At 36.6% G+C, this 15,011-nt stretch overlaps 1 protein-coding gene across 1 annotated transcript in view; it reads right to left on the bottom strand.

Annotated features, from left to right (window-relative positions):
- Positions 1-3,160: 3,160 nt before the first annotated feature.
- The window catches only part of LOC124130520 (centromere protein I-like), a 43,533-nt gene continuing 31,682 nt past the window's right edge, over positions 3,161-15,011 (bottom strand). The window contains exons 17-18 of the mRNA XM_048390717.1: positions 14,483-14,524; positions 3,161-7,071 (exon numbers count right to left, since the gene is read on the bottom strand). Coding sequence (XP_048246674.1) covers positions 6,943-7,071; positions 14,483-14,524 — 171 coding nt within the window. The 3' untranslated portion in view covers positions 3,161-6,942. The remainder of the gene's footprint in view (positions 7,072-14,482; positions 14,525-15,011) is intronic.

Raw genomic sequence — 15,011 nt, 5'->3', positions numbered from 1 at the left:
TTATTTTAACGGTTTTAATAATAATGGCAGTTAATTACTGGAAAGTCAGATCCAACAATTAGCTATATAAAGATGATTTTGAAGTATCTCTAAATGCTGGAAAAAATAGCATTAACATTTCATGTGCGTGATTTTTTTGTTTCATTTCTGTAACTAGAATCTACGTGGTTTTACTTTTCAATAAACCAAAATGGCGAAATAATTGCTATAAAATTAAAGCAACCTCTACAGAATGAAACTGTCTCATGCACGATCCTATTCAGTTTGTTGTTTCACATGCTGTCAACAGCATTCTAACAGTCTAAATAACCAAGTTTGGATCAGACAAACTAGTGATTGATATTATGATAGAAAATGTCACATCCAGTTTGTTTGTTCCTTGTTTAATGCCTCACTCAGCAATATTCCAGCTATGTGACGGCGGTCTGTAAATATTCGAGTCTGGACCAGACAATCCACTGATTGACATCATGAGCATCGATCCACGTAATTGGGATACGATGATATGCATCAACCAAGTAAGCGAGCCTGACCACCCAATCCCGTTAGTCGCCTCTTACAACAAGCATAGTTGTCTTTTACGGCAAGCATGGGTTGCTGAAGACCTATTGTACCCCGGGTCAACCGAGTCTGGACCAGACAAACAAGTGATTGATATTATGATAAAATGTGACATCCAGTGAATAATCAGTCCCGATTATCTGCCAAAATAGATTCCATTGGGCATCAAAGGCAAAAGAGAGGTGAAAATGATATAAATGGATCACTGGAAATCATTGATAGCACCAGGTGTTCACAAAGAGCAACGTCCCATTAGTGAGGGTATGATGACATTAATCAGCCAAGTCACTGAAGCTAATCTATTGTGTTGCCTCTCACCTGCATCGGCTCCTGCGACCAGTTCTACCCCACTCTGTGGGATGCTATATGTTGAAAGAAGACACAACCATACATCACAGATTGAAGAATTTTAATCAATTTAAATAAATATTCCTTCCATCATCACAACAATAAAATCGCACACTAAATTCGTCATTAACATCTTTGTTGTTCTGACTTATTTTTAAGGCAAAAGAAGTATTTGTAGTAAAATATATGTACTGACACCTTGTTAGTTCAAGATCCTAACCACACATTAGATACCTCTTCTTTATTTTATCAGCACAAATTACACCTAAATTCTGTGACCTTTGAGATTGACCATTTTACCCTTAGAAGAGGAATCTGGGATGAGTTTTGTGTTTTTGTTTTGTTGTTGTTTAACACCGCACTGAGCACCAGTCCAGCTATATTAGTGGAGGCCTGTATGAGTCAAGTAAAACCAGTGATTGATATTATGAGCACCTACCCATGTCGTCTGGGTGTGATGACACACAATCAACCGAACTGCCTGATCCATTTTGTAGCCTCTCAGAACAAGCATAAGATGCTGGAAACTTACCCTATCCCAGAATTTTAACTGGGATATACTGGAACAGTATTGTCCTCCTATGTGGAGGAAAACCCAAAACGATACAGGCTGTAGACATTTACTCCCTTGGTGAAACTACAAGCATTGTGCCCACAGACCAAGAATCATGATCAGGACATACCTGGGTTTCAAACCATGATCAGCAGATGCTAGCATAGCAAAGGGGCACAACTCTGTACAATATATTCCGGGGGACCCAGAATTATCCTTGGGGAGAATCTGGGATTCAAACCCATTTCCAGCAGGTCCTGGTATTGATGAAGATGACTACCCACTGGATCTAAAAAGATCCCTTGTTAACATGCAATAGAACAGAACTAATCATTATTACATTGCACAAAAGGATTTGTTGTTAGTTCACTTTATTTCACACAAATTATTTTTCTTCTTCTGATGTACTTCTGATAACGTATTTTTCACTTATTTCCATTTTTGTTCTGGTTTGAATATTGTTTCCACCCCATGGAAGATACAGTGATCAAGCAACCCTCCCTGAAAGATACAATAGTCAACCTCTAAAGCAATAAAGTTCGATAGTAAAATCTCCTTCCATATCTTGCTCTGACTTGGACAGGAGTGAGGAGACACTATCTCATCTTAAAAGTATCAAAGCAGTACTAAAATATTTTTTAATGATTTATTTAAAGAAACGTCCTATTAATATTTATATAAAACTGACCTTCCTTACTTTCTGTCAGTTAAAAGAAAATACATAATAAATTTGATTAATACAGATTATGCTCATTACAAGTCTTGGTTACAGAATTATCTTTGATTAACATAAATCTCAAGTACACAACCTGCACTGTTAGTATTATTTTGATTATTACAATCCATGTTATTCACCTTGAGACTTCACACATTGCCACAACACATCAAACCACGGATCATTACACAAGCAGGGACACAGTGGTTGTTTCCACCAACAATCAGCATTACTGAAGTGAACAAAATATTTCATTATATTGCAAAATCATAGCACAAACAACAAATTGGTAATGGTGCCACACATAAACGGACAAAAAGGATTCTAAATAAAGCTGGAAATGATGATAAAATCAACTTGGTGTAGTAAAACTGTGATGTCATTGAATCAATGTCAAATGAAATAAATGCTTCAAAATATACAAAATGAAATGCATTTGCATTCACAACTACTATCAAGTACTAGTGTCTCTCATAAATGTCCATGCCTTAAAACTTCTCCCACTATACTAAAAAATATCAGGCATCATAGGTACCAACTGTTACACAAGACTTATTTATTCATGTATAATACGCACTCGTGTGTTATATGCACCCTTAATTATGGGCAATTAAATTCTTGAATAATATCTCTTTTGTTTATAATACGCATATATCATTTCAGGCTGTCGGCATAAACCACAAAATTTACAATCTTTCAACTGTTTTTTTTCTCACCAAAATTATATTGTAATAAGAGCCCCCTATTTTTAATTTTTAGAGCGTCCTGGGCGCTTATTATGTCAAATACGGTATATTATTAATACTAACTATTTTTGTTTGTTTGTTTGTTGTTTAACACCGCACTCAGCAATATTCCAGCCTTATGACTGTGGTCTGTAAATAATCGAGTTTGGACCAGACAATCCAGTGATTGACATCATGAGTATCGATCAATTCAATTGGGAAATGATGACATGCATCAAACAAGTCAGCAAGCCTGACCACCCGATCCCATTAGTTGCCTCTTACGGCAAGCATGGGTTGCTGAAGACCTATTCTCTACCCACATCTATAAACCACTAACTGGGCCACCCGTGCCCCCCATATTAAAATAAGGTTGGTGTGTACCGATACAATGATTTATGAAGATGCATGTGGAACCTATATCTGCTACAGCAACCCCACAGTTGACCGTGATACAATGAGAGATTTTTACACTTTTTGTACTTCAACCCTATTCTAAAATCAACACATTCCGAACAGATAAAAATATGGTGATTATTGATGCATTTAAATGGCACATGAATAATGAATTACTGATACAATGGGGAACAAACATCCACAAAAATCTTAGAAAATAATTTCATAATCTTAAAAATATTTTTTTTGATGGAATGTCAAAATAAAATCATAATTTCTTGATTTAATTTTGACATACGTTTACGCAACTATTTCACTGATTAAAAGCACACAGAAAGAGTAAAAAAACAAGTCAGAGAGCGAATATTTCTGTCAACATATTTGAGTTTTATAAGTGGTTACTTCAACATTTCCTTTGAGAGGCATATCATCGTCCAGTGTTCCTCCTGGAGCTGATTATGTGACAGACCCAACCGAGGCAAGACCTTTGTTACATCTCGGTCTACAGATTTGTTTATGAAATCTCATGCCAGTCATGCTTGGGGGTCAATTCGTAAAACAAAGAAAATTCAGATATTTATATATTCTTCAAAATGTCTCATGTCCATATATTCCTTGTACTTCCATGTACTTTAATTTCCATATACACGTATGTCCATGTCCATATACTTCCTTGTCCATATACTTTAATTTCCATAAACTTGCATGTCCATATACCTCCTTGTCCATATACTTCAATGTCCATATACTTGCATGCCCATATACCTCATTGTCCATATACTTGCATGTCCATATACTTGCATGTCCATATACTTCAATGTCCATATACTTGCATGTCCATATACCTCCTTGTCCATATACTTACATGTCCATATACTTCCTTGTCCATATACTTGCATGTCCATATACCTCCTTGTCCATATACTTGCGTGTCCATATACTTGCATGTCCATATACCTCCTTGTCCATATACTTCCATGTCCATATACCTTCTTGTCCATATACTTCCATGTCCAAATGCTTCCTTGTCCATATACCTTCTTGTCCATATACTTCCTTGTCCCTATACTTTAATTTCCACATACTCCCATGTCCATATACCTCCTTGTCAATACACTTCCATGTCAATATACTTACATGTCCATATACCTTAATGTCTATATACTTCCATGTCCATACACTTCTCTTCCATATACTTTCATGTTCATATATTTCCATGTCCATATACCGTAATGTCCATATACTTCCATGTCCATACACCTTAATGTCTATATACTTCCATGTCCATACACGTCTCTTCCATATACTTTCGTGTTCATATATTTCCATGTCTATATACTTCATTATCCATACACTTCTTGTCCATATACTTCCATGTCCAAATACTTTAATGTCCATATATGGTCATGCATACGGAAGTCATGTAAAACAACATGCAAAAGTTATTACTTATTGTCATCTCTTAATATGTATTTTGTTAGCAGGTGAACATCAAATTGAACATTAACAGTTTTTGAGCACTATTGACCACACTACAGCACACAACACACTTTAATGAAATTACAGGCGTCACGTGCTTATACTCATCTATAAAGTCCCATTGTTTAACATAGGATATATTATATACAATTAAATGCGTAATAAACTGAACAAAAAAGGGATCATGAATATTTTGGGGGATAGTTTTATGAAATTGTGTGCTCAGTTTTCAATACAAAAAAAAAGATCCCCCAAAATTCTCATGATCCTGATTTTTTTGCTCTGTATATGAAGTAAAGGATATGACACACTGACCAGCCATCCTGTATGACACGCATCAATGATGCCACATGTCCACATAATCTAGTTTCCACAACATGTGCAATGATTCCACATGTAAAAGTTTTCATTACACATTGCAATTTTCAACATGACATATTGGAAAATTTCCACATGCAATATCTTAACATTTTCATATAACACTGTTTCCACATGACTTCTCTGTATTTCCACATGACAATGTTTGCATGCAGCATACTTCAATGTTTCCACATGTGCAATGGTGCCATACATCAGTTTCCACATGTGCAATGGTGCCATACTTCAATGTTTCCACATGTGCAATGGTGCCATACTTCAATGTTTCCACATGTGCAATGGTGCCATACTTCACTGTTTCCACATGTGCAATTGTGCCATACTTCAATGTTTCCACATGTGCAATACTTCAATGTTTCCACATGTGCAATGGTGCCATACATCACTGTTTCCACATGTGCAATGTTGCCATACTTCAATGTTTCCACATGTGCAATGGTACCATACTTCACTGTTTCCACATGTGCAATGGTGCAATACTTCAATATTTCCACATGACACACTTCAATGTTTCCACATGTACAAAGGTGCCATATTTCAACATGTTCAATCTTTGAAAGAATAAAAACAAGGCCAATATATATCATACACTTAGTCAAATATAATGATTAACACACATTGCTTTATTCTAAAAGGGCTGTTACAATTCACACGTAAAATGTTGTGACATATATATTATTTCATGGAATAAAAGGACACCAAAGTAGTTCAATGAATAAAAGGATTCCATATTATTTTCTGGGAATAAAAGGATACCATGTTATTTCCGGAAATACAGGATACCATATTATTTCAAGGAATAAAAGGATACCATATTATTTCAGGAAAAAAGGATACCTGATGATTTAAGGGAACAAAGGATACCAGATTACTTCAGGTAATAAAGCATACCATATTACTTCAGGAAATAAACGGATACTATAATATATCAGGAAATAAAGGATACCATATTATTTTAGGGAATAAAAGGATACCATATTATTCCAGGAAATAAAGGATACCATATTATTTCAGGGAATAAAAGGATACCATATTATTTCAGGAAATAAAGGATACCATATTATTTCAGGGAATAAAAGGATACCATATTATTTCAGGAAATAAAGGATGCCAGATAATTTCAGGAAATAAAGGATGCCAGATTATTTCAGGAAATAAAGGATGCCAGATTATTTCAGGCAATAAAGATGCCAGATTATTTCAGGCAATAAAGGATGCCAGATTATTTCAGGGAATAAAGGATGCCAGATTATTTCAGGGAATAAAGGATGCCAGATTATTTCAGGAAATAAAGGATACCAGATTATTTCAGGCAATAAAGGATACCAGATTATTTCAGGCAATAAAGGATGCCAGATTATTTCAGGGAACACATTAGCTACTCACCTGAAACATCCTTACCCATGTCCAAATTATGATTATGTTATCATTATTCAGAACAAAATTACTAGTTTTATTTGGAATGAAAATAAATAATGAAATACTATAAGTCTATTTGCAATGGTATGTAAGTACCCCGGCCATTGTTAGTATAACTGACCTGGTTTCATAAATATGCTTTACTTGAGTCAAAAGTGTTCTGTTACAATGTAAGAAGTATCGTAACCTTTATGTCATCATAACCTGACTATCGCGATATGTATCACATCTCGATGAAGTGTATCGCTACAGACACATGTTAAGAACACACTGGCAGTGTATAATGATGATGATGATGATGATAATGATGATGACGATGATGAGAACCACAATAACACAACACACGTGCATAGATTGTGTCCTTGTGATTAGCCTTGAGTGGACTCTGTAATGGAGTTTGCATTTTTCTGTGACTTGCGTATGAAAGTTCGGATGAACTGAGGGATGGATTTGATGTGTTCTCGCTCCAGGAACTTGAGGAAATAGTCCTTCACAGCCTGAAACAGAGAAATTACTGCATTAACTGGATACATGTATGTCACTTTGTGTCATTATGTCACAGTGCAGGGCGCAAAATCAACCTTCTTGCAGTTCAGTGTTTGACATTTCTCCACCCCAATTTGTAGCTTCGGACCCCCATCTATAAACTTTAATGTCCACATTCAAAAGTACAAGTTAGTGATTATTGTCATCTCATAATATGTTCTTTGTTAGCAGGTGAACATCAAATTTAACATAAACAGTTTTTGAGCACTATTGACCTCACTACAGCACACAACACACTTTAATGAAATTACAGGCGTCACATGCTCATACTCATCTATAAAGTCCCATTGTTTAAGATGGGATATATCATATACAATTTAATGCGTAAAAAACTGAACAAAAACAAGTTAGGCATCATGACTACTTGCACAGCCTCGGACTGCCATTTTTTAACCTGGGAGTTCTACAACTAAAGGCTGCGAGTTCCATGGATCCCCCAAATAAATAACCTTGGTAACAGCACTATTCCAGCTATACGATGGAGGTCTGTAAAAAACTGAGTCTGGACCCGACAATCCTGTGATTAATATCATGAGCATCAATCTAAGCAACTGGGATACAATGATATGCATCCACAAAGTCAGTGAGGCTGACCACACGATCCCGTTAACGACAAGCATGGGTTGCTGAAGACCCGTTCTAATTCTGATTTTCATGCATGGGATTACAGGAAGCATTTGCATCAGATGAAAACCATTATCAGTCAAACAAATTTATTCATAAACACCAACTGTGCACTGGGGATCTGTTGAGTACAATTATTCACCAACAAAAAACTCAATTTGTGTCTACCATTACCTTCCATACCTAAATCTATGCATAATCATTTTGCTAAAGTTGATTGTTCATGTCAGCGACGTATTTCAAAAGGCATGTTTTGGTATAGCCAGCCAGTGTTCCCAATTCAGGACCTCACCATCATCAGATCCATGCTCCCGCGCTCACGATAGCGAAAACTTTATGTTGACGTATAATAGTCACAACAAATATGACTTACAGCGAGTCAAAGTATGGCATTTATGATATATGTATATTTATTCTCTATCCACTAAAGTTCGTTTCAAGGCATCAATAGCAGTAATATGACCGTGGCTGCTGTAAATAACAGTGAGTTGTGCGATCACGATCCCAAACGATTTTCGCCAAAATGAATATAAACATTGTCGAATGAAATTTTGAATAAAATTAATAAAATGGATTACAAACATAAGTCCAGATATATAATGAACTCTTTTTGTAACCAGACAGTGTGATAACGTGATAACTCGCTGGTATCCGTAAATAACTCGTCACTACTCGCAACAACTCGCAGACACTCTTAAGGATCCGTGGAAGGAGAGGCAAACTTTTTGACATGTCAAAAATCATCTTACGATTGTAAACAGATTTAATAAATGACTTTTAACAAAAAAAATTACGATTTGTTACGACGACTTTAGGATTTGTTTACGGATTATTACGAGTGGTTACGTGTTGTTTACAATTTCATTCGGGTCGTGTAACGATGGCTTTACGGATTGTTACGAGTTATTACGAGCACTTTATGTGTAGTTGCGAGTTCTTTATGAATAGATACGTATACTTTCTGTAGTCTTACGTATTGTTTACGATTTGGGAAAAGGTATAAAAGCTGCAAAATTGAACACTTCATTTTCAGTTGTTATTAAGAAGTCATAGAAGTCACATTTCTGCATATCTACTCTACAATATCTACAAGCATAGCTCCAAAGAAGAAGGCAGTCAACAAGAAGTCTGCTGCTTTTAGAAAATCTCCGCGGAAGAAGAGGACACGCTCGCCTTTCCCTGAACCACCACCGCATCTAGACCCTGTTGATGTAGAAGACACTGAAGACTCTGAAATTGTCTCTCTGGATGTCAGTTGTCGAATGATGATACATTGAGATTTGCAGGATTGATATATTTTTTGACAAAAAATCGTAAGGACTAGTATATACTCGTAACTTTTCGTCACAACACTTAAACAGGTCGTAACTAACACGTAAAAGCTTCGATGAATAGTTACATTCCGTAATATACTCGTAACAATCTGTAAAAAGCTCGTAAAATGCCCGTAAGTTGCCTGTAGTTATCCGTGACAACTTGTAACAAATCGTGGAATTTTGCCGTAAATACATCGTAATAACTCGTAATAATCCGTAAATAGCTCGAAATAACTCGTAACAACTCTTAAATTGGTCATAAAAGTGGCCAAATGGTAAGGATCCGTGAATTTGTGCGATCCGTAAGGACTCATAAGAAAAATCTGTGTATGTGAAGGGGGCATTGTACGGTACATCTATAGGTTATTTGAATGAATAACAAACTGTAAAATGTTCTAAAAGCAACAGGGCATATAGGTGGATTGGGCATGATACAACATACTTGTTAGAATATGGAAATTATAAAAATCTCATGACCGAGTAGTGTTTATTTCTATGTTCCCGATTTCCAACTAAATGAGCAATAAAATAACATATTGGATTCGTGTCCCAATATTCACTCAAATTTATATTTATTGGTGGAGTATCATTTGAACCCTTTTTGATGGGGATTGGAGCATCCCCCCACCCAAACATGGCCAGTGTACATAGTATAAGACCTTCAACGAAAGGTTCTACACCAAAAGACTCCTCAGTAGTTGGAGTTGTTGTTGCCTGTGTCTGCATCAGTGACATAGATTGCCTCGGTTATATATGAATAGTGAGGTGTGGTGAAATTGGTTTTTTTGCCTTGGTTTGAATAGTGAGGTGTGGTGAAATGGGTTTTTTTTGCCTCAGTTATAAATGAATAGTGAGGTGGGGTGAAATGGGGTTTAATGTCGCGTCCATGTGTGCGTGCGTGCGTGCGTGTGAATGACATGTAGATCTAACTAAGTTACTTCAGAGATGATGTCATTACATTGAACCTGATGCTGAAAGAATTAAAACCAGGTAATGTACTAATTTTCAAACGTTTTTATATTTGCTGAAGTTTGGACTGACAAAAATTAGTGGGAACTGGTAAGTTTAAAAAGCCAGAAGGAACACTGTTCATTGTTAAATGTCATGCAGTGTACTGTTCAGGAGTCAAGGAGTGGATATAGAAATATTCCACATTAATATCCCAGCTATATGTCAACAGGATACATGGACACGATTGCAGGTTAACATTGTACTCATATGGGGTATTAAACCAAATCTTAGCCTGACAAAGATATTGTATGGATAGGCCAGTCTACCACCCCCCACGTTCCCCACAGCATTACTTGGTAGTGCTGTTTATTATCTAGAGATAAACACAATGATTAACACTTATCTGTCCCTGCTCGTACAGCTCTGTAGACAGTATGTCAAGAATGTCATGTGATATGATAGATTTAACCCACCAGCTTCGATATCAGTATGCTGTGCACAGGCAGGGTTTGATTTGAGGAAGATCATTTTACTTGCACCAGGTGCATGTTGACATGAAAACCTAGTTGCACCATTCAAAAAAGGTTGCACGCTTCAGGGTACGATTTCATTCTGTTTTATCACCTGCACCAGGTGCAACCTAGTGTATTAATCAGGTTGCACCACCAAAATATTGGCTGCACCATTTTATCATAAATTGAACAGTTTTTTCAGCTATTTTGAATATGAAATAAATTCATAGAATGTGCTCCAGTATTTTATTATGGGGAAATCTGTATATGGCTTTTCACATCTTGATATCCTATAAACAACTTAAACAGAAGTTTCAAAGTGTCTGTTTGTTGTGATTGTAACCTCATGAGTGACTGTTCTTGGGGTAATTGTGAAGAATTAGTTCTGCTGGTTCACTGCTTTCTGACGTGTGTATTTTACTAATTGCATGAACTTTTGTTTCCTGGATTCTAAAAGATTTGCAGCCAGTTCTTAAAGAATTCAGTTTTCCATTTTTATGAAACAAAACTACTGCCATTCACTTGTGGTGGGAAAATGTTACCTGCACTGGGTGCAACCTGGCAATACAATTACTGCACAAGCAATTGTTTACATGCACTGGTGCAGCTTGGATACAGGGAAATCAGCCCTGCTCTTGTCACATAAATTTATCAAAGATAAAACACAGATGTATTTAGAAACTGAATAGGTATATGTCAGATCTCTCTCTGAAGATTGTGTCATGATTTTACATAAATATCGTTGTAAAACATAAAAGATGTGCACATAGTTTTGAAGTAATCCCAGTTAATGGCAGTTTGATGACGTCAAGCCCAAGAAAGGATGACAAACTACATATAACCCAGGAATTAATTGTGTGGTAAATTACATAAAGCTTAGAGGTATTGAGTGTGTTGAAAGATTGCTGTTGTGCGGAAAAGTAAGGTATAGTCAGACACAAATTTAGGGCTGGCTATCGATATAGATTATAGAGATTGTTAATCGCCAGCTGAATATCAATCAATTATAGAATGCACTAAGCCAAATAAAGCCCTGACAGGCAGACTTCACATCTAAAGCACAGTTCTTCCACCACGTGACCCTGGTATTGACAAAACACAGTGTACTTTTCCTGTTTGGCTCTGTTCCAAATCAATTAAGATTCAGTTTAACCCTGTCCAGAACTGTTCATATTGAAACAATTCTACATGATTAATTGTAATCCTGGGTAATCTGTCATTTGAACGCACTTCATGATACCGAAGACAGCAAAATAAGGAAAATCTCACAGCTCCAGATAAGCTTTTGGTGTTGTGGGTATTTTACCCATGCATTTTAAAATCATTGGGTATCAGTAATTCCTCCGGGTATTCAAATTTCTGTTACCCACTAGTTTTTACACATGTGGGTATTTAAGTTAACTATTTAAAAACACTATTCATCTAGTCCCTGCAAACTGGTGTCATGTGGGTTCGAGAGCTTTATAGGACTCAAAAATACCACGATACTTCCACAAGAAAGTGTGATGGCAAATGATCATGATGTAACTGTCATCGTGGAGTTTGGCAAGATTGACGGAATGCCCGTTTATAATTTCAAAATAAGTTGCTGATTTGCTTATCGAATATGCAGGGTTACTTCACAATATTTTGATGATACGCACAAGTTTCATTTTTGTAGCGTATCTGTAATGTTCATTGCGTATTTGATACACTAGGATTTTATTTTACTGCGTATTTCTGCATTTCTGATGCATATTTTACGCAGATACGCAGCTTATCTGGAGCTCTGAAATCTTGAAAGGTATACATACGCATACGTAAAACATATCATTATACAGGTAGCTATGACATCAGTTATAAAATTGAGTGTTGGTACACGTGACCAAACCAGAGCACAAATAAGCCCCTTATTTGTGCAGAAAATGAAGAAATAAATCACCATCAGCTAATGAATTTTTCTGTTGCTTGCATACAAATAGACATGCATAATGTCAAAACCCCAATGGTGTTACAGCACTCTGTGTCACTACCCACTGTATCCTTTTCAACTTGACCGCCTCTGTGGTCAGACATTCGTGCCAAAGAGTATTTACGGACATAATCATGGCAGGAATATTTTATCAAACACTACCTGCACAGTGTAACGTCCTATATTTAGATGTCAGCCTGATTTAATGTTGTAGATATATATATTTACTAGAGAGTACAGCCATTTTCCATGGATTATTTGCAAGTTGACTGTAGAACATGATAACAGATTTTTGCGTAGTATGGCAAACGAAAGAGATAAGAAACTATTTAAAACATCCCCCCCTGCAGCGCAATATATTATCATGTAAAAATCACGTATGTCACAAACTCTATACATGGTATAGGGAATTAACAGATACAGCCAAAAGAATTTTTATCACAAACACTGACCCTAATGTCACAAATTAATTACGTGTATGAGTCAGAAAAACGCACTCAGTGTCACTCAGTGAACTAACTGATACAGCGAACTGAATTTTAATCCACCACAGACACAAATGTCACGAATTAGTTACGTGTATAACTAAAGAAGTGTCACTCAGTGAACTAAAAGATACAGCAAACTGAATCTTAATCAACCACAGACACAAATGTCACTAATTAGTTACGTGTATAACTAAAGAAGTGTCACTCAGTGAACTAAAAGATACAGCAAACTGAATCTTAATCAACCACAGACACAAATGTCACTAATTAGTTACGTATACAGCTAAAGAAACCTCACTCAATGTCACTCAGTGAACTAACAGATACAACCAACTGAGTTTTCATCCACCACAGACACAAATGTCACAAATTAGTTACGTGTATAACTAAAGAAGTGTCACTCAGTGAACTAAAAGATACAGCAAACTGAATCTTAATCAACCACAGACACAAATGTCACTAATTAGTTACGTATACAGCTAAAGAAACCTCACTCAGTGTCACTTAGTGAACTAACAGATACAACCAACTGAATTATAATCAACTACAGACACAAATCTCACGAATTTATTATGTGCAATGTCACAATTGTGGAGTGAGTGAGTGAGTGAGTATGATTTTACGCTGCTTTAGTAATATTCCAGCAATATCACAGTGTGGGATGCAAGAAATGGGCCTCATGTACTGTAGTGTACCCATGTGAGGAATCGAACCCAGGCCTTCACTTTAACCACTAGGCTACCCCCATCACCCCAACACTTGAGGAAATCATCATAGCAGACCACATTGTTTATCATCTGATTTTGTTTGTTTTGTTTGTTTGTTGTTTAATGCCGCACTCAGCAATATTCCAGCTATATGACGGCGGTCTGTAAATCATCGAGTCTGGCCGACCAATTTTTGACCGACAAATGAAATGACTGACAAGAAATCGACATTAGCCAATCAGAAGGCAGCTTTCTCGAGCTTTATGACACAAGTTTCAAACTGGCGACTACGCTTCGAAACATATTTTGACGTATTCTCGATTAAAAAAATGAAAACACTCTGAAAACACATAAGAAGAACACTCTGGAATGGCTTATAGATGGCCTAGATTGTATGGATATAATAATAAAACCTGTAACTGTCATTCGGAAGACCCCGTGTTAAATATTTCGTGGTTGCATGATCAGAAAACACATTCAGACTGTCACTTTCATGATCTGGTAAGCGACGCTCTGATTGGTTGGATGAAAGATGGTTCTGACGTTACCCTTAATGGGATGTCCTCAGATCTTTGTTTAGCATAGTGAGAACCAAGATCTGATTTTAATGAGATTGATTTTGAACAAACTCCCCCAAAAAGGAAAGAAAAGGCACCGCCCGCCCGCACTACATTTCAAAAGCTATTGCCTGAGAACCAATTTTTTTATCCTTATAAGCCTAAAATCCCAGTTTTGGACAAAATAATGACTTTTCCCCAATGTGCGTGCACTTAGTGTACAATCGTGAATACATCCTTGTAATGACCTACATACCTTGATCTGGCTCGGGTGAACCTTCTTCCCAGCAGGTTGTGTCTGAAACAAGAAAGGAGCAAGTGAACCCCCAAAACATAAAAAGTTCAGTGAAATGTTGAAATTACATTATTATGGAAGTCAGATCTCTTACGACAGAGTTAAATGCCAAGGAAAGATCTGGGATCCATGGTTTCATGTCTGGTTCCGTGTTCTGACCTTGTTCAGGAAATCTAGACTGTGGTTATTGTATAGAAGTACCTCACTCGGGACAGCTAGACTTTTATTGTATAGAAGTACCTCATTCAAGAAAGCCATACTTTTATTGGAGAGAAAAAACATAATCAAGAAAACCAGCCTGTAGTTATTATTCAGAAGTATGTCAATAAGGAATGCCAGACTTTGTCAGTGTATAGAAGTACCTCGCTAAGGAAAGATAGACTTTGTCAGTGTATAGAAGTACCTCACTAAGGAATGCCAGACTTTGTCAGTGTATAGAAGTACCTCGCTCAGGAAAGCCAGACTTTGTCAGTGTATAGAAGTACCTCGC

Source organism: Haliotis rufescens, unplaced genomic scaffold (assembly GCF_023055435.1).
Source record: "Haliotis rufescens isolate VD_foot unplaced genomic scaffold, xgHalRufe1.0.p SCAF_9, whole genome shotgun sequence".
Lineage (NCBI taxonomy): Eukaryota > Metazoa > Mollusca > Gastropoda > Lepetellida > Haliotidae > Haliotis > Haliotis rufescens.
Note: the sequence above shows the minus strand (reverse complement) of the source record. Positions and strands in the feature narration are given on the sequence as shown.